Raw genomic sequence first — 26638 nt, 5'->3', positions numbered from 1 at the left:
AAGTTATTTTTTTAATCATAAGAATTATACTTTATTTTGACAAGGATGAACACAAATTGATTATGTTTGCAAAGACTATGAATAACGCTAGAATTATTTTTATAGTTGGGTTATTTGAAAATATGAATAAGTACATGTATTTATGTGTGCTGCTTAGTTAAAAAGTTGCACCACTAAATGTAATTGGGCCTGAAGTAACCTATTAAATTATTTTTTAGTAGAGAGGTTTGGCAGCAGTGCCATGTAGGTGCAGCCATGTAACTAATATATTATTGCTAATAAGACTGCCATGAGTTTTTAACACATCTTATCACTTTTATCATTATTGTGATGAATTCCACAAATTATCTTGATAAAATTTGCTAATTACTGCTCTGTATTATGTACTGAATTATTTTTAAACTGCATTTTCTATGGTAGGTGAGATGTAAGTTTAAGACACATGACAAATCCAAACACTGAAGCTAGAGGTGTACCATGCCTGTCGGTTATGTGGCATCATATGTTATCTGATTTGCAAAAATGCTGATGGCCTACTTTTAGAGAGGTAGAAGATGCCTGCTGCTTTTGATGACTCTGTTAAGATGGAAAATGTTCTGATTTCATCTCGCACAAGAACAGACAACTTAATGATTTAGATAAGACGATTCAAATGAAGGTTCTCAAAATGAGGTTGCTTTTTTTTTACTCATGAGGTGGGTGCATAGCACACAGTAAGGGTAATTCCGGTACTCCTCTAAGTACGTGGAAATGAGCCAGCAAATATAAAATTAAGATGGTGAATAAGTATGCTTCTTCCAGAGTAGTTAAAATGTCGGTGCTAGAGGTTCAGTTTGGCTTTTCTGTACATTTCTTTAGCCTGAATCCTTCTTGGTTTTAACAGTTTTCAACTTTTTATTGTTTTAAGAAAAAAGACAATGCTATTTAGAAGTTAATTAACTATTATGTAATATTAAGAGTTGCAAGTTATCAGTTAATTAAGTTAGGGTTAGGGTTAACCCTTCAAAATCGATCGTGCTTATTGGCATTTTGTTTTTCTCCACCATGTTACAATTTTTCCGTGTTATGCCCTGCACTTCTCTGTCATTACATCCTCGCCTTTCTAGCACATCAATCATTTTTGATTGAGAAGTAGACCCTGCTCGACTATGCAGCACCGCTGTATGAGCGCTACTAGAGGTGAAACTTACGGAGTTTGTCGAGTGTTTATATTTCAAAACGGAAGCAAATAAAGTGCACTTTGCATCCTGTATTGGACACCATTTGGACCGTTTCTCCGCCATCTTCTTCTCTTACATCTGGCTCTACTTCAGGATGACCAGAAGCGCCCTCTTCTGGATTGTGGTCTCACTACAACACTGAAAGGTCTGCACGGACTTTATAGTTAATTGAGTGGAGCTAGCTAAATTTAATTTAATACTGTATACCATAAATTGACAATTAACCGTAAGTCGATTGTTTGCGTCCCTGTTTGATATAATTAGTGCTTTTCATGTAGAAAAAAAATGCAATGTTCAAAAATTTTATTCAATTCACACTTTGCCAAAAGTCAGTCAGAAGAGGAGATATCTCACTGCATAAAACTACGAAGAATTTAGTTCTGCATTGGGAATGTTGCCAGGAGCTTCTGAACACACAGCTGGGGGGCGTGCATGCTCTGAAGCCTGATCCTGTTAACACGGCTGCTGGCCAGAACTTGGACCAAATACAAATCACAAGTTTCCAGATGTCACCAAGGGACCTGGAGAGAGATAGGAGAGTTTCTGACTTGATCTAGCTCGTGTAATCACTCCGGACACAGACAATTGAAGGTAGTAGGGGTGTGTGTGTGGTGTGTATCTTGTCGCTTACGGTTACACACATAGTGGTCTAGTGGCCTGCAGCTCTGTTTCCTGTGTTCCCTGCTTTCTGTAAACAGGAACTAGATCTCTGTCTTTCTGTCTGTTACTCTGTCCTTTCATCTATCCTCTGTATGTCCTTTGTTCCCTAATTCGTCCTCTTCCTCTGCTGCCTCCATTTTCTTCTGCATATTGTAAATCTGCAGTCCCACAAGCACACAGTAAATGTTTTACCATGCAAAGTAGGACTGCACAGTATTAGAAAAGCATACCAATTATTGCTGACTACTGCAATGACTGTATCGGTAGTGATAAAACTCACATTTTCCTCCCTTTTCTGTTTCTCTTCTGTCATTATAACACTCTCTGAGTGCTTTAGCATCTCAACTACTATAATCTAAATTCTGTGTGGGCAGCAAGAGCAGTGAACGTCTGTCTAGGTGTGTGCTTATGTGTATATTATGTCTGGCTTCAAGTCAATGGGTAATTTGATTTTTTTTCTTTAAAAAAACAATAGCTCAAACTAACTTTCAATTATTAATTGGATCTGATCAGTGATCTGATGGTGAAAACATTTGATTTTCAGTTATATTAAGTATATTAAAAAGAATCAGGCTATAAACACATTAAACAACTGCAGATACTTTGTATTGTTTGAGTTTCATAAAAAAAAGAGAAATCAGTAGATCAATGCAAGTGTATTTGATGATTTTGATGATGGCATTTGACAAAATGTAATGTTTATTGCTTGTTTCATAATTTGTTACTGTATTATGTTTTTATTGCATTAAGTACTTTGAACTGCCGTGTTGCTATGCAAATGGACTTGACTCCATTTGCATAGCAACACATACATCAATATCAGCCGGTTAGAGCTCGAAGCAACCGAAATCGGTTTCGGTCAGGAGTTGCTTCTTGTTGCATCCCCACTTTAATCCTTACAAGAGTTTAAGACTGAAGTTACACATCAATGAAATAGTAGTTAGTTGATACTTTTTGTGTTGTTATTTTACCCCATCTCCAGATATATTTTTAGCTCTGGGCAAATGTGTGAGACCGTATCATATGAGAATGTCAGTCTCATGTGATGCATTTTAATATGTATCACATGAAAGTCAGTCAATCAGTCACATGAGCTAACGGTGTCTAGAAACAGTTGGTGAGTAATATCTTGCCAGGTCAGATGGGATTTTGCTAAATGCTTTTATGTGGTTGAGTATTGTATGCAAAACAGAAACTACCCTCTGGCTAGCTTATAAAAGTGTTTGCTTACTTGTAAAGGATTTTCTAAACTCCAACCTGCCTTGCTTGCGTCTTTTAAAAACAAAAGTCTATTATGGAGTGTCCATTGAGACACAACCAGCTGCTTCATGTGTGTTTTCTATACACTCTATTCCTGGTATTCCTGTTTTCCTTCTCGGGCTTCCCCTGGAAATCTGTCAGAAATGGTGAGCTATGACTACAGTTGCCTGTAATAGTGTTATTGTCATCTTTTGTTGCCTTTCCTCCAATGTCTGTTTTGCATGAATTTCAGCTGTGCGCGGGTGTGTGTGTGTGTGTGTGTAGTGCTACAGCCTCTGCATCACCTTCCTTTATTCCAGAACTGTAGGCAGGAGGGCTTTTATAGAGCAGGAGGTTGACTGAAAGAAAAGAGGAACCAGTTGGCCCAAGGTTGGCGCAGCGCTGTTTGTTTTTGCATATACAAAAGATGTCATCTTTGGACTCCCTCTGTTACAACATAAGCTACAAACAGAGTCACATAACACGTACAGAGATCTTGGCTGGGGACCAAACACTCACAAATTGCAAACAGTTCATTGCTCAGAGAATGTAAAGCTTTAATATATCTCCCTGGTGGCTTTTTCTGTGAAACAGTTTGGATAAAGCCTTGGACTCCACTGATTGCTCAGACGGTTCGCTCTGAGCTCCGCGAATTGGGAAAGATTAATTTGACTACTTGTTTGGGTTTAGTTCTACCCACGCTACCTTTCAGATGGTCCAGAACAAAGTCTTCTAACCGTGTTCAGAATCAGACAGGCTTTGTAGCACCTATACATTTACAAGGCAGTTTTGTCTTTAAAGGTGCTAATAGTAAGGCATGCTTTAATTTTTGCCCACGGTGGTTGTGTTTTCTTGCGTGAAGAAAGGAATGATTTTCTTTTTCATTTGTCTGCCAGTGAACCCCTCCTTATTACTGCATTTGTTTTTCTGCCTCAGTCATTGGCCTCTTGGATTCATGACAGGAACTACATGGACCCAGAGTGAATGAAAAGAGAGCTGAGAAAAAGAGGAGACTGTTGGACTTTTGGATTATTAATAGGGACCATTATGTAAAACTGAGATTGAAGCAACAGTAGGAGGTGGTTAGAGCCACCCTTTTGATTTACATATGTACGTTCTTAGTGGCGAGCCGAACAACTGTGAAGAAATAAGAAGTGAGAATGTTAAATAAATGTATAGTACTGAAAAATAAAGACCAAAAGACAAAGTTTTGTGTTTAAATGTGATTTTTATTATGTACTGTATGTATATCTCATGATCTTATGGGACTATTGTTCATGAGCTTGTCCATTGCTTTGTCTGAGTCAACCAACTGAAGTGGAAAGCCAGGTCTTCAAACTATGTGTGTAATAATATTTCAGATACTTGTTAGAAAAAGTTAAGGTGACAGAGAAAATTTTGCCATGTGACGATGAAGTTGGTATCTAATTTGAAGCTTCTCATTGGTGCTTTAGTATAAGAGTGAAAATACATAATATATTGCAACTGACTGCTTGGATGCAATGTTGGGTAATATTTCATGTATGATGCATCTCTGACTGGAAGTTTCTGCCTTTGCTGCACTGCTGGATAGAAGCTTAATTAAACACAGGTGGAAAGACGTCTTTTAGTATTAAGAGTGAATTTGATTTAAAGTTTCATTTCCTTAACGGTAGCTTAAGCAAAGAGCTATGAAACCGTATATGTTTCATTTTGTCTGCTCTTAGTCTTTGTGCCTGTGGTGACATTTCACACTCCTACAGCATGAGATAAGTTAGAAATGAGGACAGGAAGAGGTTTACAGTGCAGGCAAAGCAAAGACACAGATGATTTGCTATTTGCGCTTCATTGTTGGGTATGGCTCTGTAGGTTTATTTTGTGTCTGTTTTGGGAATTTCAAGAGTATTTCTAGAAGCTTTTACTCGTTTTTCTACCAATTTGCGGATGTATTACGTCTCATTGTGTTTTTGTGCAGAAAGTAGAGGCTTGAAAAGAAAGACTTTAGAAGCATGATTGAGAAAAATACAAAGTTAGGTAAGTAGTGATGAGTCACCCAGGATAAAAGAGACTGACACCTTCGGTGGTCAGAATCCTTCATGAGCTGATGCAAACCTGCACTGCAGCACATCCTTCTTACTGCCACTATTGCAGGAGTGTGTAGGCTGGCAGAAAGAGATTTATACTATGGCTGCTCTTGTAATACAAAGCTAATACACTCTTACTGTACGCAGACAGGCAGTATGAAGTCCCAGTGGACAAGGATGAAGACTTGGCTTTAAAGTAGGCCAGAGGCCAGAATTAAGGCTACAGAGATGCACATGCACAGAAACCCATGCTGTATTATTCTCACTCTCTTCTCATCTCTGTGGATTTGACCAAAATAGCAGATTAATCCGGTGAAGTGAGCAGCTCTGGGAATTTATCAACAGCCTATCCATATTTCTCTCCACTGCTGCCTCCTTTTGACATTCAATGTGCATTTTTCTTTTCCTTTTTGAAGCCGTCCAAATGTCTCCAGTTTGGTTTGACCTTTGGGTGGTTGTAGAACGATTGAGGATGATGCATTTATGAGATGACACTGAGTTTAACTGGCAATGTATGACTTTGCAAAGTCAGTATATAGACATTTTTGAGTGGAAGATTATGGAGCAAAGTCTGAAGTTCTGATATATGGATACGTAGTTGGGGACATTAAGACTAATTCCACCATAGTGTGAGTGAGTAAGTGTTGTTATAGGTTGTGCACAGTGAGGAACTCTGTTTTTTTTTTTTTAAGTGAAGAATGCGGTTTGGTGCACTGCATGTGTGGAACACTTTACACGCCTCTTGCCATGAACTGTTTGTTACTCTTTAAGAAATATTTCCTCCCGTATGGCTTAGAGATTACAAGAGTGTTAAAAAAAATGTTTCCTCCCAGCATATCTGCTATTTTCTAACATCCTCAGTGAAACAAATGTTTATTTTCTGTCTGGCTCTCTTTTGTCTGTTTAAGGAGCATGTTTGAGTGACACGTAAAAGAGGAAGTGGGATCCCAGAGGCTCCGGCCCTCTCTGCCGGTGGAGCGCCCTGCACATCTGGCCAGAGGCCCTCGAGTCACTAGGACAGGTAGGAGTTTCACAATAACTGAACAATGGGATCAAACTCAAACTTCTCTACTCTGGTGTATACTTACAGTTATTTTAAGCAGAAATGTATGGTTATATACAGTGACAGGCTAAAAGTAATGATTAAAATTAAATTACTCAGAATTAGATAATGAGATAATTAGATAATCGTCTTAGTATTATAGAGGATATTTGCTCAGACACGTATATTAGGAAGGAAATTCCACAAATTAAATGAAATATTAGCTATTATTTTTATGTTTTGTTTATTTAGCATACAAAATAAAAGTCACTGGAGTAAAAACTGTAAAAAAAAAAAAGAAAAGTATGTAAGATTTTCCATTTTACAAATGAGGTACTTTAAAGATCAGATGTAGCTAATGAGCATTTTGTCATTCTATTATTTTACCTCATAAATATTCATATTATTCTTAGGTATTTGCTGATGTTACAATTCTTTGTATAAAGGGAAAACATTGTCAAAAATGTGCTTCATGTTGCAAGGTTTCTGCAAGGCCTTTAAGAGTCCCACATTTTAAACAGTAGGTCTTAACTTAAGTCTGTGCTTTTGTTCATGCATTGCTTCGCCTCTCTGTTTTTTGTTGTTGTTGTTGTTTTTTTTGAGGAATGCCCTTGTGACATTCATTTGCTGTGTCATTTCTAGTTCTGGGAGAGGAGTTTAAGAGGTATTACACTGACAAAACTACAATTCCTGTATTGCAGGGAAGCAATAAACCCAGTTAAATTCAACTTTCCACACAAACCTGCAAAACATTTCTTCTCCTGAAACTCATTTTGTGGATGTTTTGGCAAACTAAATCAAAACATTTTGGTTATTTTATTATCTTAACAGCTCTTTTGCCATGGAGGAGTATGTATTTAGCCACGGCTTGAAACTGGTTTTGGTATTTGGCTGTTACTGGTCATCAGCACATCAGAAGTAAACTTAATATAGTAGGTGTTCAACATAGTTATATTTGGTGTAAAACTGTTTGACACAGTTGGAAAACAACTTCAATTTCACAATAACTTGATAGTGGTAATATTGTTTTAAATGGGTAGATTTTCATTCAACAGTTCTTTCTAGACAAAAACAAAATCACAAACAAAAACACTGCAAAGATGCAAACTTTTTTCGAATCATTACTTTTTTTGTTTCTAAAAGCTTTAATTAATCCTAATTCTTGACCTTTACTCCCTTTTTGACATCTTTGCCTAACAGATAAGGGAACAAAGATAAAGTCAAATACAGTTGAGCAGTAAGTTGGCTTTAGCAACACCACCAAGGCTTTATGTAAATTATCCTGTTTTATTATGAAATGTGATTCCAAGTCCCGTTTTCTGCTGTCGTGAAACAACTGCATGATTGATTTAACACTGGGTGATCAGATTACTGTTATTACCTCCGTCTGGAGCACACTGCTGATCAGCACTGCCTGTAGACTAACAATAGTTTAGTTTAATAAAACTGTGTTTAAGATATCTGAAGAAAATCTCAAAACACTTTAGAAATATTTCTTGATAATGTTTGAGCTGTGTTCCGCTGGTAGAAGAAAGAGATCTAATTAAAAACAGCAAATCCCTGAAGCAGACATCACAATTGATGAAAGTACTGCATTGTTATTTCACTGAAATATTTCTCAGGAACGCAGTAACGACCAAAATGGCCTTAAAACATCAGATAATAAAAATTTTGCTCCTAACATCTGTATTTTATGAAGCACTACAACCGTTGTTAGCATTAAGTATTACCTGGCTGCATTTTATGCCATGGGAAGCACGTTTTGAGCTTTTGATTGGATAATCCCGACAAGGGAAAGAAACTGTAACAGTAAACATGTGAAGGTATCGATGGACGACTCTGTGTTGGAACTTGTTCCTGCATCAAGAGTTATGAGTAATGGTGTTAATTTGCCAACCCATAGCACTAACGTCATAGGACTGGGGTATTTTGGACTTTCTGAACAAACTGTAGTTATGAGCTAACAGTATTATTAAAACTGTCAGATGTGGTCCTTCCATCTTCCTGTTGTCAACACTTAAACAATTCTCTGCTCTGTAATTTACATCTAATTTGGGTGAAACATTTGAACTACCTCATGCCATGTGTTGATCTCTTAAAGTACCTGCCTTTCCTTTTGTTGCACCCAGCCCTAAAAACCTTATTCTGAGTCAGTGCTCCTAGTAACTTTACTAATGAGCTCCAAAATGCTTAAAGCAAATGCTAAGTATGCCATGCTATCACTTCTACTCCTGCTAACTACTAACTTAACCATTTTGATTCTTATGCATTTCCATTAATATTTCAAACAAATAATACAATTCTGTCATCATTTTTCAATGTTTCAGTTAATAAAACTAATTATAATACCAGGTAAAGATAACCTGAGTAAACTTTTGTTGGAAAAGCTATCTGGAAAAAAAACTGGCCATATGTGAAAAAGTAAAAGTCTTGCTTCCACTCCTAGTCGGGATCATTGCTGACCTGTTGCACTGTAAAAAGAAATCGCTTAAATAGACTCAAGCTTTTCAAGAACAGATGGGGAAAAAAGTCACTGACATTTGTTGGTCTACTAAGTAGACAAAGAATAAACCCTCACTGAAATGGATCACCTACCAAAATAATCTCATGCGTATCCTAAAAGTCACAAAAAGAGCCCAGAACAACATAAAGAACTCTGGTCTCCCTTGGCTCAATAAGAAAGATCATCAGTGGAAAATCCTACATTTACCTAAAAACCGCTTGATTATCTCTAAGACTTGAGGGGAAACAATCTGTGAACTCATGAGACTAAAGTGCATCTTTTTGAATAGTTTTATCACATTATGTCTAATGTGAAAAGCCAGTGTGATGGTTGGGGACATATTTGAGCTTCAGAACCTAGAAGACTTGCCTCAGTTGATGGAGCCTTAAATCCTGCTCAGAAAATCCCAAATGAGAATGCTTGGCTGTAACCTCATATTACCCTGTATTTAACCAGGAAGTCCCGCTGAGATTAATAATATCATTTTTTCAGGGGAGACTTGGAAAGATAGCATCCACACAAACAAAGTCTTAAATCCAACTGAGATGATGTGGTATGACCTTAACCGGCCAGTCATTCTAAAAATCCCTCCAACATAAAAAGCAGTGGAGCAAAATTCCCACACATCAATGCCAGTTATCACACACGCTTTATTGGGATTGTTGCGGCCAAGAGTGGCACACCCAGTTATTAGGTTATGTGAACAATTGCTTTTCCACACTGGACCAGGTTGGTTAGGATAGCTTTTTCCCCCCTTGATAAATAAAATATTTTTCTTTCCTCATTTATTGAGGGAAGAAAATGTTGTTGTGGTGCTTTCGCCTTTCAAGCCTTGCCTGCTTGTTGTGAGCTGTTGTAGCAATAGAGTGGAACAACAGTCAAACATGTAATGTCTGGCATTAACTCTCCTGGGCAAAAACAGTGTAGGCTGTATATGTTGGGGTTTGATCAGTATGTGAGCTTGTGCTAATAGTACTTCAGAGACACCTTCACAGTGGGCTAATGGTGTCAGATTTATTTTTTGTGTAAATTCACAACTGTAACAATAAAGAAATCAGATTGAAGTAAAAGAATAAATAAATAAAAAATGAAGTTCTTAAAAGAGCAGCTGAAGCGGACTGGCGTCAATCAGACCAGCAGGCGTGATAAAGTGGTTTGTGGGGCCTTTTGTCGGCCGCAATTTATTTTTAATGAATTCAGTGTGTGTCTTTGAGTATGTCCGCTTCTTTTTTCTTCTTCTTCTTCTTTTTGTTGGGGACACGCCGCGGTGCTCTCTGTAATCATTAAAAGAACACCAGCTGTGAAAGTAATGTGTATTGATTCTGGCCAAAAATGCCTCAGTGATTGGAGATTGAAGTGTGCAATTCCACTTTGCTCCAGAGCCAAGTTTTGCATCGGTAATCGATTTCAGCAGGGACTTTTGTGCTGTGGTTGGCTCTTCTGTCTAACTCTTTTGGTATTTTTCACCAAAATAAATGGTGCTTATTGACTGTTGAGCCGTTACATTATTTTGGAACAAAAATAACTGAATAATTGTTTTACACCGATGCAACTAATTATTGCAAATCCTACAGTCGATGCAGTGGGGGTTACCTCCAAAGATGCTGGGCTGGCTTTGCAAAAAACATGGAGAGCTCAGGAGAAAGTCCAACATTTTTCCTTCCCTTTCCTTTCCGTTAGCTGGATGTACTTTCTTCTTGCATTAAAGAATTAGAATAAAATGTGCTTGCACTACGAGGCAAAAACACTTTCCTTGCACTTTTTGCCTTTGCATGCAAAACAGGAGCCACTACAACAAAGATCAAAACGATTTAACCCACAAATCTACAACTTCACTCATCTGTATCTCAATTTATTTCACTTCTTTTATTATTACTTTTAGAAATGTTGCAGAAGTCCTGCAGGGCACCCTAACCCTTAATACAGCTTTCAATGCATCCATGACTCTTCTCAAAATAAAGAGAATATGACAACATTTTTAAAAAATGTATTTTTTTTATTAAAATAAACATTTTCTGCCTTTGTCAGATATTGTATAAATGCAGACAAATTCACCTTAAACCTTTTTTGTGTCAGAGAGTAACCTATCAAAAATGCTTAGAAAAACAACATTGAATATTTCATCGAACAATTTCTTCAAAGGATAAATTACAGCTGCGCCTACAGAGCAGAGCCCTGCCTCTGATATTGATTATTGATTAGGGTCTCCAGTAAACATTCGTGTCCCAACAGCATCACATTACCATAACACTCATTATCATGCTAATAAATCTGTCAGTAGTATTGACTCAGAACAGTTGGCTTTGGTTTTACACACCTGCCACGTCTTTAATGGTGGAAGCAAAATCAAGACCCCAAAATCCAACTCATGATTTATTGACTGACGATGGAAAAGCAGCAGAACAACACGCAGCAGTTAGCTGGTTATTTCTAAAAACGTTTCTGCTCTTTGCCCGTGTAGAGTTGAATTTGTGTGTTTTATTAGTGGCCATGTGTCAACATTTGTAGCTAAAAAATAATTTGGGAAAAGGTTCTCCTAAATTATACAAATGGGACCTGGAAATATTGGGTGAGATTATGAGATTAGCTTTTTTTAAATTTAGCCTTGTTCAAATCTGAGGTCGTTAAAAACAGCTGTAAGCAGTAAACAAGCGTTCACATAGCTAGAGGAAGAAGTAAAAGGTCATATATTTTACTTTTCTTTTCTTTTTTAAGTTGTTGCTTGTTCAATGTTTTCTACAACACATTTTCCATCGGACAAACTTTCTAATAATATGTTTGGGTACAGAGCTCTGTGAACAGCCAGCGTCTTTAGCAGTAACCCTGTTTTTTGCTCTCTTTATGGAGGGTTTCATCAGTGAGTGACTTGGTAAGTTGTCAAGTCATCAATCCTCTGACTGTGCAGACCAATAAAATTCTGTATTAATTTAAAATAATTTTGCGTTGATCTTATCCTAAATTTGCATTTTCTGAAAAATGGAAGTTTACATTTTTATTAGATTTAAGCCAGAATTATTACAGTTAACCAAAATAAACCTTTGAATGTATTGGCCTCTGTTTAGTAATTCTGTAATTTTTTATTTAAAATGTTCTGAGGTAAATTACCTTTTGCATGATATTCTCCACATCACTAAGCTGCACCTCTTCACATAAACATAATTATTATAAACGTAGCTGTACAGCTGTATGCCGTCTCTCACTCTCCATCCTGTCTCGATCTTCGTGTTGTTTTTCTTTGTTCTCTGAAGCCTTTCTGCGTTCCTCAGTTCATGGTTATGATCTGATATGAAATGACCTGGGATGGCTCACCATATGTCGGCGGCTGTGTATCTGTTCCTCCACATGGACTCACAGAGAAGGGGCTGGAGGCCACCTTGTTCCATTTTGCATCCCTAATATTAGCCTGCGCCTTGTTCTGCTCCAGTTGAGGGACATTACCGCTGCTCAGATAATCAGCGCTCAGATCACTGTTGTCTTGGTAACTATTGAGCTTATCAAGCTCTTGTGACCCAAGGACGGCTCGCAGACGGGAACAGCCTGACTGCAGGTTCTTATTCACTGAAGATGCTTCAAACAGATGCACGTTTTTATGAATAGTCGTCAATTTTGAATGAGGTGATTAAAATTTACATGCATTTGGTTTGTAAAGTGCAATCTAAGCTTTAATCATAGCAAGTGAGTAAGCCAGATGTATTTATCTTAGAAATTAGAAGCAGCAACATGTGAATTTTCGGGGTTCCTCTGCAGTCTGAAAAAGTCTGAAATTTTGCAGGTCTGGTTTAAAATAAAACTAGAAAATACAGTAAGTGTTTATTTTTATTCCTAATCCTATTCTCAAAATGTCTCAGCTTCAGTTCATTCTTTTATTTTCTCCAGCTTGTTCATATACACCCTTATCCTTGCTTTCTCCCTTCCATATTTACGGCTTCTTTTTTTCTTTCTTTCTCCCTCATTTTCTTCATTCTTTTATTATTTGTCCCTTCTTTACTTTTCGTTCTATCTGTTCTTTTCTTCTGTCTGTGCTTTGATCTTTGTGTTCTACCTCTTTCTTTTTGCCCTTTTCTTCCAGTGTCCTTCTTTTTGCCCTTTCTTTTGTCTTTTCTACTTTCCTTTACTTAATTTCTTTCATTTATTGACTTTTAATTTTGTCCTTCTTATTCCTCTTTTCCTTTTTTTGTCCTTCCCATTCCTCGCTTAAATCCTTCGGTTTTCACCCCCTCTGTCCTTCCTTCTTTACTTGCTCGTATTCTTCCTTTTTCACTCCTTTGTTCCCTTTCTTTCGTTTCTTGTCTCTTTCTTTCCTTTGTAATGGTGTATCGCTCTTCCTTATTCCTGTCCTTCCTTTCTTTTCTCCTTTGTTTCATTTCTTCCATTCCTCCCTCATTCCTTTCTTCCTTACTTAAATTCTTGTAAAGAACTAAGGACTCTGGGAAACTGAGTCTGTAAAAATAAATTCCTACACTGAAAATCTGTGGGAACTTGAATTCTTGCTTCATAGAGCCTCCCACCCCCATTTGTTTAAATCATATAAACATAAAATCCTCAGAAGGGAGGCTCCTTCGATTCAGACACAAATTGTGATGCAAGAGAAGTGCCGATTCTTCTTGTTGAGTTTTTCCCAAGTGCCTGTGAGAAACCGCGATTGTGCAATCTCTAAAGGCGGATTAAGCCTTTAGAGAAGAGGAGGGGAAAATGAAAAGCGACACAGAGAAGGATGTGAAGGGGGAAATTGTTCTTGTAGGGAAGTAGTGATGGCAACCACTCTTGAAAGACAGCATCACCAAGAGAGGAAAAGGGAAGCGGGGGGTTGATGGTTCCTGGGAAAGGACCTACGAGATGCCCAGCCTGGAGATGGAGGGGAAGGATAGCGGGAACGTGATACGTTAATAAATCAGGGAGCATGTGGTGACGGAGGGATGGAGAGTTCTGTGTCTGTTTAATGACAGAGGGAGCCAGTCTGTTTTAAAGAGCGACTTCAAAGAGACTGCCACTCAACATTAACTTAACCGAAACACACTCGCACATGCAGTTCGCACACACTCATAGAAACAAGGCCTGAGGCTGCCTGGAGCACATAGGAGACCTGAGGTGTCCTCTGTCATGCACGATTACAAATCGGGCCTGTGTAGAGGCATGCAGACACTGCAGTGGGAACATGTGTTGGTGTGTGACTTTATTCAATGTATATCTACATCTTCTTTGCTGCTCCTGGAGCACTTCCTTAGCATTCAATGTGATCAAATAACACTCAGAAAAACACATTTACAATGTAGTAAGTAAAACTTTACTTATACACCACCTTTCTAGATAAAAATCACAAAGTGCTTTAATAGAGAATTGAAAAAAAAATCACAAGGCCAAATTAAAAGCAGATTTCAAAAGAAGTTTTTAGCTGGCCTTTAAAGAAAAAACTCTGAGCAAAATAATTCAGTTGTTGCTCTGTGATGGATTGCTAGCTTTTAGCTTTGGTCTTCTAAGAGAAGTGCTGTACATTTGCAGAGAGTATATGCCTTGTCTAGCAGAAAAGGTGAAGAGAGTAATGTTCAGCGGCAGTCAGACAAGGATAGGAGGGTGAGGACTGAATTTCAGCCTTTCCATTGTCCTGGAATTTGAAGGTTTTTTTGAGGATAACAATGAGCGAAGCAATTTGATACTCCTATATTTTTTATAAAGAATGAGGAATTTTCCAAGCAGCTGCTCTACAAGAAGATTTCTGAACAGTTTCCCCAAAACATCTCTGAACACATCTCTAGATACAGCCAGACTGTTAGTTTTCTGTGTTTTAGAGATTGTCTGGGAGATGCTGCCAGATTGAAAAACTTTTCGTGCTTTTCTGTGGCTTACACGAAAACATTAAATTTAGAAAAGCTGCGAGGTCAGGAGCGATGTGGAGATCTGATAGCATTCCCTTGGCAAGGCAATTTGTCATCGTTTTGAGCCAATACCGCACGGTCTCTACATGCAGTTCCCAGAATAACACCTGTCTTTTCTGCAGTGTTTATTTCTAATGAAAGTTTCTGTCTCAGCTACAGTAAAATAGAAATATCAGTTGCAGTGAGATTAAAGACTAAATGATTATACACTGTTAAACTGACATTTACAATGCTTAGTGCAGTTAGCATCACTATACAAGCAGACTCTGTGCTTTTCATTTAAATTGGTGCAAAATCTGTCAACATTTATTAAGCCAAGATTTTTAAATCTAACATGTTCTGTGACATACAGACTCAGACTAATGTTTTGTCTTCCTAAAAGCTGTTAAGAAGACGATTCTTTTGAATGATCACGTTTTGGTTTGAGTAAATTTACTCAATGGGGAAATATCCATGTTATTAAATGATTAAAATAAATTAACTTAAACATCTTTTAAGCCTATTAGAGTGTCTTGTTTTTTTTGTTGTTTTTTTTAAATTAGGCCCATTTCTTGTAGCTTTTGTACCGCAGTGGGTGGTATTAGATTTAAAATAAAGATCTCTGGGGTGAAACAAAGCACAAATATATGGAAAAACATGTCATGCTCAGTTTTAGGTATGGTGGAGATCTGTGATGCTGTGGGCCCATTTCTTTTTAATGAATGTAACACCAGGGACCATTAAAAATTACAAGACAGTTAATAAAAATCTGGGGTACTTCAGCAGTAAGCTGCAAATTTTAATTGAGATTTTGATCCAAAACATGATCAGATTAATAGTAAATAAAAATCCATACTCAAGGATTGCTAATAAAGACTTTGCTGCTTAGCTATGGTATGTTTATGTAATAGGGCTGTAACCAGTCAAGCCTATGCTCCTTAAGTGTTGATTGATATATTTTATACTGTTTAATACATTTTTCTGTTGGCTAGTTGATGTTTGTGTATTGAAAAAGCCACTTCCTCCTCCTTTAGAGGTTTATCTGTTTATCAGTGTACCTAAACATGCCTGATTCTTAGTCTAAAGGTGGGTTGGAAGGTGGGTGTAAATCCCCTGCTTATTACGATCTAATGTCATATCGATTTGTTTGGATGACAATATGTGTCACAATACGATTTTGATTCAGTTCACAAATAATTTACAAATCAAATCAACTCACAAAACAACAAATGGCCAAAATGATTTGACTATTTTCCTAAGTTCTTAAGGGCAAACAGCATTGAAAAAAATCATTTCAAGATAAAGAAGTGGCAATATGGATTGATATTTATCTTCAGTGGAACTGTAATCATTTAATCAATACATGGTATAAATTGATGCATTGTTACACTCTTGATAATGTTTGAGCTGTGTTTCACTGGTAGAAGGAAGAGATCTAATTAAAAACAGCAAATCCATGAAACAGACATCACAATTGATGAAAGTACTGCATTGTTATTTCACTGAAACTGTTTCGCTCAATGCCACAAGCTTGTGAGGAGGAACAAACTTGGACAAAGGAGCTAAATCTTTGCTATAGTTTTCTGCTGTGCACACCTTTTTGTGTCACCAGAATCCCATCAGCCGGAATTTAGAAATGCTGCTCAGCAGTTTTCCTCCCTCCCAAGCTGCCTAAGCAAAGCTTAACTAAGCTAAGCTAAGCTAGCTATGCACAAACACTTTTTTTTCCCTCCCAGGGGCATGAGAGAAATAACTGTGGCCAAGTTAATTTTCTTCCCTCTGCTTGTGCGGCAGCAACCTGAGGGATCATTGAGGCAGAGAATCAGTCAGAAAGAGGCAGAGATGGTGCTGGTGGAGAGAGGGAAAGAGGAGCAGTGGAATTTTAATGTGGCTGTCTTGTCTTTTCACTGCCCACCAAAAGAAAGCAATTACTATCACAGCCACTCTGCCTGCGCTGTGTTTGCTTACCTGTGAGTCTGTGTGTGACTGCACTAAGCACACAACGATTTTTGTATATTGGCTGTATAAAGGGTAGTTGTACACACTGTTGGGTTTATAGAAACACTTTAGTTTCTGCTTCGCAACTTTTCTGAAAACTAAAGTTCTAAGAAACCTTAAAAGCATCACTCTGTAATGCAGCCGTCAGTGTTCACTTTGCCTACGGGGATGTTAACCTTTAAAACAGAAAAAGGCCTCATTTTTCTGTTCTGGACTGATGGACAAAATGGTTTGTTTTGCACAGTGCTCAGTATAAGTCTCTGCAAGGATGTAGCACTTGAAGTAAGACCCATAAACATGGCTGATAGAAAGGCAGATAGAAAAAGACAGACAGAAATATCGAGGTAAAACTAAGGTGTAGTATTATGGGAACAATAAATGTTTCATGGATTTCCTTTTTAAAAATGTAAAAGGCAAATTATATTGTAAAGTTTAGTTAGGGTGTAATAATAAAATTTTTTCGTATCATGATTTCGTACCATTATTAATATTGTCATGTTTCTATTTTGTAAAAAAAACACAAAAAAAACAATATTCAAAGAGAGAGAGAGAGAGAGACCAAGCAAAACAAAACTGGGCTGAGGATCTGAAAAATTTGCAAATATTTTTTTTTTAAAATGTGATAAAATTTCAAAATAACATGTGAAAGAGACACAGAGCCTCCAGGAGTGAGAATTGGGCAATATAATGTATTTTCACATTTAGAAATCATCACAAAATCTCCAACAGCTCTGCTGATCCACTAGTATAAACTGTCATCTATATAACTGTCTAATTCGCTCTACTGGATCACTTATGGTAAATCTGGCATTAATATCACTTTAAGCAGTGATTGACAACATTTGTAAATTCTTCAGTGGCCATTTTAATAAATCAGGTCACAATTTGCAGATTGAATACATGATGCACCCAGCATTCACTGTGGCATTTGTATGACCAGAAAAGGTGCTGTGCTATATTTTCTGGACTATAAGTCATAGAAAAATCTGATATTCTCATTTCCTTGCATGTAGCAATAACAAGTCTCTAAAGAATCTGCATTGATTAGTTATAAAGTCTAGAATATGACACCCGCTGGCTGAACTTTATTTTCACTGCCTCGTTCTTTCTTTGGCAGCAAAATGGCTGAGAAGTTGCGTTTCATGGACAATCAGAAAACCCGAGTTTTTAATAGAGTGTACTGTCAGGAATGTATTATTAATGGATTGCTTCACCCCTACAATATGGAAATAAAATCATTCTAGCCTCTTTAAGCAAAACTTGAAAAGCATCATCTCAGATTAAATGTCTTTTACTTTCTGAAATAATCTAGACAATGCAGCCTACAACATACTAGACTAAAGGGAAAATTATTATGTGTGTGCATCTCTTAGATCTCTTTTGGCAGGTTTATGGAGAGCCGTTCTGTTTTGTGTTATGGACTCCAATCATATCTGGCTGATGCCGCCAATCAGTGTCATCATTCGTGGTGTTTGGCAGCAGAGCTCGTTCTTTTTGGAGCCAATGAGGTTTTCAGAATAAATCGGGAATAAATAAATTACAGCCAGCTCTGAACTTTGAACCAAAACACATTTGCCATCCATGAAGTAGACAAAGGTTACTTTATTCACATTAAAATCTAAAAGGATGCTGATCAACAGTTCAAGCTTGTATTTAAGTAAACTTTCTAAGAATTCAATCATCATTTTTTTTATGTAAATAGACTCTATAAGTCTTAAAAATCACTCCTCATCAGTACACAGTCATGCACGTACGCTTTAGGATTTTTATGTACCTTCCAGTAATCAAAGCACTCTGTAATATTCCCAGCAACCTCGCTATAAGAAACACCGATCCTCCCCACCGTGCCCTGACTGCGGGCTCAGAGAGAAATACGACTCTGCAGTAAACATTATAGTACTGTAATAATCAGCGCTGCGATGAGTGCAGAGTGTTAGAAAATTAGTAATGACTATTTAAACCCGATGTGCCAGCTGATAAGTAAATGTTCTCACAGTTGTATGAAGTCAACCCAACTCTGCACCGTCTGTTTGGTTTGCCATGTTTTTTATGTCTATCTTTTATAGAATTGGTTGTTGGGATTTTTTTTATTTGGCTGTTGCTGACTTTTTATTGTTGGATTTATGAAGGCGTGCACCATAAGTCCACCTCCATACTTTGGATTCTCAACAATTCTCTGCAGAGAAAGTGAGATTTATGCAGATGGATACATTCCTGCTTCCATTTCTGCTCCACCGTCGCTTTCACAATAAACAACAACCCTGTAAAGGATGTTTGAATCAACTCAGTAATTGTGACAAATATAAATTTTTTGCAAGTTAAATTTAAAGAGCAGGCATAAGCAGAAAATGTGGTTTAAGTAAAATAAATCTTTTTGCCCGCCATGTTTTTTAATTCTTTGTCCTTTCATTTTTAGGATGCGAAGGTTTGCCTACTGTAAGGTGGTTTTAGCCACCTCTCTGGTTTGGGTGATGCTGGACATGTTCATTCTGCTCTACTTCAGCGAGTGCAACAAGTGCGATGACAAAAAGGAGAGAGGACTGCCTGGGAGAGATGGCAAGTGCTTAAATCCACATTTACTCTTTGGCGGTCTGCATTGTATAACAGTATTTCTGAAAAAAATCTGTTTGCGTGTAAATCGTAGATGGCCTGTCCAGACCGCGGGACGGGCCTGGTGAAGGCGGGAAGCCGGTGGTGATCCCTAAAGAGAACCAGGAGAAAATGAAGGAAATGTTTAAGATCAACCAGTTCAACCTTATGGCGTCTGAGATGATCGCGCTCAACCGCTCACTGCCTGATGTTCGTCTGGAGGGGTAAGCTGGCTTTCAGAAACGGGTTACATGTGGTGGTGTTTCACTGGAAGTTGTTATCAGACAGTGTCCACGGTTACATTGAAAAAATAAAAAGGAACACACACAAACCACTGAGTCGATTATGAAATGTGAAGGGAACTAGGTTAATAAATATTACCATGGTAATAAAGACATGTCCACGATTTGTCAGGTTTAAAAGTAATGAAACTTGGTCATTGTGTGCTTTCACTGCTCAGTCCTTTTGAACATATTAGAACGGACTCAAGCAGCTCATATGTTGCTCACAATCTGCTCTTAAATTCTTACATTTTGATTCAAGCTGCATTTTTCCAGCCTGTCTGATGTAAGCCGTCAGTAATTATGCATATTAAAAACAAAGACAATGTCAAGCTCTGTGTATTATGGAGCAGTTACTATAAAATATATCATTTTAAAGCAAAACCAAGCAGATTAAAGTTTAAATGTTTAACTAACTTTTCGTTTTAACGGATTACTATGATTACCCTTAACTTCACCTCGGGATTGGCTGAAGTTGAAGGTCATTTCCAAATCTGAGAGGTTGAATACTCAGAAACGTATCTTTTGTCTTCCTGTTATCAGCTGTTTAGAGTTTTCTTTAAATTTTAAGTTCGTACATCTCAGTTCTTCCACGTCACATATACTGAAAACAGCTTCTTCTTCTTTAACTAACAACTTTTCTAAAGAGCTTTGTCAGCAAATATCTGTTCTGTCCATCTGGTTCATCTGTATGGTACGTTAACTTAGAGATTTTGTTGAACACATCGTTGACAGGTATCACATTTAGGTAAAATATTTGTGCTCAACACGATGATGGAAAACACAACAGTGAGGAAAAAGTTTCTTAATCACAATTAATGTGGTCCTTAGTGTAATTTTTATTGATAATATTGATATTGAACGTTTTCCATGTTGTGGTTTTCACACCATGCAGGTGTCCCAGGTACCAGTCTGTGCAGAGAACTAGAGCAGAGAACAGCAATGGTCGCATGCCATTTATTTTTTTACAAATTGATTTTTTTCTCCTAATTGCTAATTTCCATTTGTTTAAAAAATCGTTTGTTTTACAGAATAAGCACATTCTTTCACCTATAACATATTTAATCATACAGTTAATGGGAAACATTTCAACACTAACCAACCCAAATTTAAGGCGATTAATATAACTCATATTTTTGTACAGCTTCAAAAAGATTATGCCAGTTGTGAATAAATGTTTAGTAAATTTTAACGGTAGCATAAACAGTACACCGTGTTCCAAATTATTATGCAGATTGGATTTAAGTGTCATAAAGATTTAATTTTTTGTTGTGCTATTAAATTTATAGATGGTATTGTGTGTCAGGGCTCTTTGAATCACTATCATTAATTTCAGAGAGCTGGGTTGATCAGTTTGTCTGGTAAGCTCAATTAAAGGAAATCTACTTAAGAAGGATGTTCCACATTATTAAGCAGGCCACAGGTTTCAAGAAATATGGGAAAGAAAAAGGATCTCTGCTGACGAAAATCATCAGATAGTGTAGTGCCGTATGACAAGATATGAAAACATTAGATTTAACGAAAACTGAAGCGTTATTGTACTGTGAAGGGATTTGTGGCTGATTCAGAACAAAGATGGGTTTGTACAGATAAAGGCTTAATGAAGAAGGTTTCTGTTAGACAAATTCATCGGATTAAGAGAGCAGCTGTTGAAATGCCCTTAAAAAGCAGCAAACAGTTATTTGAAGCTGCTGGTGCCTCTGGAACCTCAAGGTGGAGGATCCTCCAGAGGCTTGTGGTGCATGAACCTACTATTCAGCCACCGCTAACCAGAGCTCACAAGCAGAAACGGTCGCATTGGGTCAACCGTACATGAAGATTAATTTTCAAACAGACTTGTTCACTGATGACTGCTGTTCAACCCTGGATGGTCCAGATGGACGCAGTAGTGGATTGGTGGTGGATGGCCACCACATCCCAACACGGCTGTGACGTCAGCAAGGAGGTGGTGGAGTCATGCTTTGGGCTAAAATCATGGGGAGAGAATTGGTCGGCCCCTTCAGAGTCCCTGAAGGTGTGAAAATGACCTCAGCAAAGTAGATGGACTTTCTGACTGATCACTTTCTTTCATGGTTCAAAAAGAAGAGCCGTACCTTGAGTAGCAAAATCATCTTCATGCATGACAACGCACCATCTCATGCTGCAAGGAATACCACTGTGTCATTGGCTGCTATGGGCATGAAAGGGGAGAAACTCATGGTGTGGTCACCATCCTCTGACCTCAACCCTATTGAGAACCTTTGGAGTTTCCTCAAGCAGAAGATCTGAGGGTGGGATGCAGTTCATATCAAAACAGCAGATCTGGAAAGGTTTTCTGACATCCTGCAAAGAAATTCAAGCAGAAACTTTCCACAAACTCACAAGTTCAATGGATGCTAGAATTGTGCAGGTGATATCAAAGAAGGGTCCTATGTTAACATGTAACTCGGTCTATTAAGATGTTTTTGATTGAAATAGCTTTTGATTTTAGTACATGTGACCACTTAATGCTGCACATTCAAAGAATGACCGTTTGCAGTTCTTTATAATCCATAAAATGTTTAGAAAATCTGCTGTGCATAATAATTTGGAACAGTGCATTTTGAGTTTTTTATTTTGGAAAAAAATACTGTTCTCATTGGGAGCTTTGTTCAGTAAAATTTGATTAATACTGTAATAGTTCATGACTTGAAAATTATACTGACCATCATTTGCATTGACCATTTAAGAAAATCTGAGAACATATCACTTGCATAAGAATTTGGAACACTGTGTATGTGTTTCATATCAACGTAATGAAACAGTCCTTCCCTCAGTTAAATACTAACTGAGCAAGATATGAGCTTAATATTTTATAATGTTATAACAACGGCATCTAAGACATGAGCCACTTTATCATTTATTTCTTAGCGACTGTCTGACTCGGTAGATGCTGCTGGAGTCTGCGGTACTTCTGCTGATGTGAAACACTTTGACTGAGAGCTGAGCCTCTGCTGAGCAGGTTGCATCAGACAAACAGGAAGCTGTAGCAGCTGATATGTCACGTTCACTATGAAGACCACTGTAAAAAAAAAAGAAAGAAAAGAAAACACATGGACAGTCACAGATAACCCCGAGTCGACTAATTAAGACGCACATGGATTCCACATAATTTAGTATTTTACACTCAATTAATTTTTTTTATGTTTTTTGCATCAGTCCACACTTTTTGGTCTAATATTGTCATTTTGCTACCTCTTGACTTTATACTGTTAATGGCACCGTGTCGGTTTTAAGTTGTTGTTGTTGGATTAAAACGCCTGAAGCAAAAATCAGGTAGAAATTGGAGCGTGCACAAAAATGAAGATAGTAAAACCAGATGAGATACCAAGAGAGGGAAGTCCGGACTTGTGTGTTGTTGCTACAAAACATCTCACAGAAGTGCAGTAACACTTTGTCCTCCGCAGGTTCCCCAGTGAACTTGAAGGTTTTGTCTGCATGGCTTTAAAGGGAAATGCCTTATTACCAGATGAATGACATAATGATAATTAATTTCCAGGGAAACTAATATAATACTCAAGTCTATACATATAGTTACATGTGCAAAGTTTGCATTAGTTCTTGTTTGCCGTAAGTTATTCTGTCCTTTAGAAGGAGAGATTCAACAGAGCAGCAGACCAGCATGTGTCCAGCCAGAGTCATGAAAGAAATGTCACGCTTGGTTCTGGCAGTCGGATACAACTCAGCTCTCCTTTTCCCTTCAATCTCTTTTTGATTGCACAGAGGAACATACATAGGTCAGTAATTGGGCTTTGCAGAGTGATAGAGAGAGAGAGACATATATATGACTGTCAGGCAGAGGCATGTGCATACCAGAGCAGACAGGAAAGACAGAGGACATTGATCCATGAAATGGGTTTCAGTCTTTGAGTGAGAGTTGATTACCAGGTGTGTTTCCACTCTGCTTTCCTTTCGTCTATCTACTTTTCCAATTAGGAGATAAGACGGAGTCAATATCAAGAGAAGGAATGTGCACCTAACTGTGTATAAGCATGCATATATTTGTGCTTATTATTTATGTATGTGTGTGGGTGTATGTGTGTACCCTTGTGGATCGGCTTGTTTACTGAAAATAAGTGGAAAATAAACCATCGCGGTGAAGAAGCTTCACATTAATGGCAGTCAAATGTTAAAATGAGCATTTTGCAGAGCCCAGTCCATCTCGATATGTGGGCGTGTGCGTGTGTGTGTCTGGGTGGATCTCCAGTTTAGGAAAAACACTTTCCATGACCACACCTTTTGGAGAACTTTCCCTTTTTTTCACGGAGCGGCTGATTTCAGTGTCATTGAGTATGCAGCCATGGACGTATTGGGGTTTTTCTGTGTGGAACGGAGCAGGAGGAATCCTGCCTAATTAAAACCAGTTTGCACGCCCATCCCAAATATTCCCACAATCCTCTGGTTGGAGGAACAACCCTCAACTCATTACCCTGCTTCTCAGCAGCCAATTTTCTGTCACCCTGCCCGTTCGGATGTGCATCACACCCAGCAAGGATTTGTTGTATTAAATCCTCAGCATGTCATGTCACCTTTTTGCCGATTCACAAATAAAACTGTAATAAATGAGTGGGCCTCACGTGTGAAAGAAACATGCAAACAAAAAACATCTTTATCCAGAGGAAGGCTGAAAGGCCCCAACACTCTCTGTTTTGCTGTGAATCATCTACTACACTCATCAGCCTCTCTCCTATGGAGAATATTAGGGTGCACACACTCATGCGCAGCAAAGTCTGAGAATTTTTGTCTTATTTAACATTCTCCTGAGGCAGCTGCAGAATAAGTATACTCTTGACCTCCTCTCTGTTGCTGTTACATTCCTTTTGTCATAATCAGCAGCACAGGCAGAGGAAGCACTTCAGCGCCCAGGATTATCACAAGGAGGAGGGGGAGTTATGAAGACGGAGGAAGGGAGATCATATTCCATTTGGCTGTTGAAAGAGCTGAATTTGTCAGTGGATGGAAGTCACTGGGGTGGTATCACTTCTGCCGTCTGCTGATGAATGAGCTGCGTATAGAGATTTGACAAAGTAACATATAGACGGTTGCATGTCAGAGAGCAGGCATCATTCCTCCGTTCACGGACAGAGGATAGAAACACACCGATGACCCTTTCAGCCGTGGATGCACAATGTGTCTCAAGTTTATTGTTAGAACAATATCAGTGTGTACAGTCTTCATATCTCAAACGACTGTCTGAAATGCAATATATGTTGGGTGTTATATTCCAAGTGTCAAGTCTAAGGAGATGACATCGATGCTAAAGGTCGTAGAGGCAGATGGTGGTATTAAAATGCCAGATAAGGAAAAGAGGTGAGAGGAAAATATGGATTTATTGCAACTGATATCATTATCAGAACATTAATGATATTTTCATCACTTGATTTTCCCATATTCTATACCCGTACTTTCAGCTCTCCCTCCTTCCTCTGCAGGGCCCAGCAGTTTGTGTTACCTATTTGATTGTATGATGTCCTAGAAAGGTCAATAAAATGAAAAAGCCACAACAGAAGTTATGCTAAAACAGGAGGTATGTTAAACTTGCTAGCATGACTTTTGTTTTAGCATGACTTCTGTTTTTTTTTATACAGCATTTTTTTTCTGTTTATAATTCAGCATTATAAACATAATCATGCATAATAAGTATTTTTTAGTATTTTTAGTGAATACTAAAAAGTTCTAGATTTTTTAGTATTCACCAAGTTTTTTTATAAACAAATGAATTCAGACAATGAGGCTTATGCACATTAATGACGTTGTTATTTATTGGTGCATGTTATCTGTTTTGGAGCTATTGTAAACAGTATAGCTACACTTTTAATAAGAACCAACAAAAAATCCCAGGGTTAAGGCTTAAATATATTTTTTGTTGTCGGTGAAATCCAGTCTTTGTTTTCAAGCGCCCCTAGTGTATTTTTCTTTGGACTCAAAACAAAAAGTAGGCAGTGCTGTTGCAGGAAGTTAGCCCTCCCTTCAGGAAACACCTAAACATGAGCAACCAAAGGACCATCACTCAGTTATTTTATGGAGACTTTATAGCCTTTAAACAATGTTACTGACTAATGTCAGTGTTTGGTTTCAAAATACTACCCAGAGAATACTGTAAATAGATATTTTTAAAGATATAATGGTTTTCATTCACTAATCACGAGGAAGAATATTAGATTGAAATAATTCAAATTTACTTTTTGCTGTTATGGCCAAATAATTCAGTCTGCACCTTTTATCATGCAACTTTTCTCCAGAAGATATTTCTTGACTAGCAAATTCTTGATAATGTCAGTGACAGAAGGGTTTACTTTTATCCAAGCGTGACAGGTTAGATCAGTGGTCTGCAACCTCAACAAACATTTCTTCCCTTCAGTCAAGATGAGTCCAACTCATCTAGAACAGCAAATGCATAACCTTTTAAAAAAGTCAATTTGACAAATCAGTACAACAGGATCATGTGTTATTTTAAAGATCCACCATTTTATTTATGTTTGAAGGTTTTAAAATAAACAAAATCAAAACTTTTGCAAAAAGAGGATAGATTTTTATCTAGATATTATCTTCTAAGGGATGTTGATTTTTATGGAAAAAGCTGTAAAGCAGAAGTTCACGACTTTAAGAAAATAGATTTAAGCAAACTGCTAAAACTTGCATTTGTTTTTAGTTGGAACTTTAGCCCAAGTTATTAAGGGCCACTTGTGGTTCCAGAGCCACAGGTTGCAGACCCATGGCTTAGGCGGTCAATGCTTGGTCTCAGTTTGGTTTTTCCATTCAGCAATTATCTGCAAACACAAATCAAAACTGGACGAGACGGGGTAACATTAAACCTTCCTAAAGCACTCGATTCAAATTTATTTAAAATCCATTCACGATGCATAAGTCAGGTCAAGTTTATTTGTGTAGCACATTTCAGCAACAAGGCAGTTCAAAGTGCTTTACACCACAGAAACATGATACAGTAACCAGTTATGAAACATTAATAAACATTCTCTCAAAGCCATCATCAAAATTATCAAGCAAATACCCATCAAATATATTGACCTATATTCCAGTTGATATGAATCAAAGACGACTCTAAACAGCCTTGATTTAAATGTACTCAATGTTTTTGCAGTCTTGCTGTTTTCTGGAAGTTTGCTCCAGAAAGCCAAACAACAAACTTCAAATTGTGCCAAGACAAGAGGT

At 37.7% G+C, this 26638-nt stretch overlaps 1 protein-coding gene across 1 annotated transcript in view; it reads left to right on the top strand.

Moving 5' to 3' along the window:
• The window catches only part of galnt1 (UDP-N-acetyl-alpha-D-galactosamine:polypeptide N-acetylgalactosaminyltransferase 1), a 60845-nt gene that overhangs the window by 17498 nt on the left and 16709 nt on the right, over nucleotides 1–26638 (top strand). Inside the window, exons 2-4 of the mRNA XM_032559021.1 lie at nucleotides 6091–6203; nucleotides 18994–19133; nucleotides 19222–19390. Coding sequence (XP_032414912.1) covers nucleotides 18995–19133; nucleotides 19222–19390 — 308 coding nt within the window. The 5' untranslated portion in view covers nucleotides 6091–6203; nucleotide 18994. The remainder of the gene's footprint in view (nucleotides 1–6090; nucleotides 6204–18993; nucleotides 19134–19221; nucleotides 19391–26638) is intronic.

The sequence above is a fragment of the Xiphophorus hellerii genome, chromosome 3 (assembly GCF_003331165.1).
Source record: "Xiphophorus hellerii strain 12219 chromosome 3, Xiphophorus_hellerii-4.1, whole genome shotgun sequence".
Lineage (NCBI taxonomy): Eukaryota > Metazoa > Chordata > Actinopteri > Cyprinodontiformes > Poeciliidae > Xiphophorus > Xiphophorus hellerii.
The sequence above is the reverse complement of the archived record's forward strand: the minus strand, read 5'-3'. Positions and strand labels throughout refer to the sequence as shown.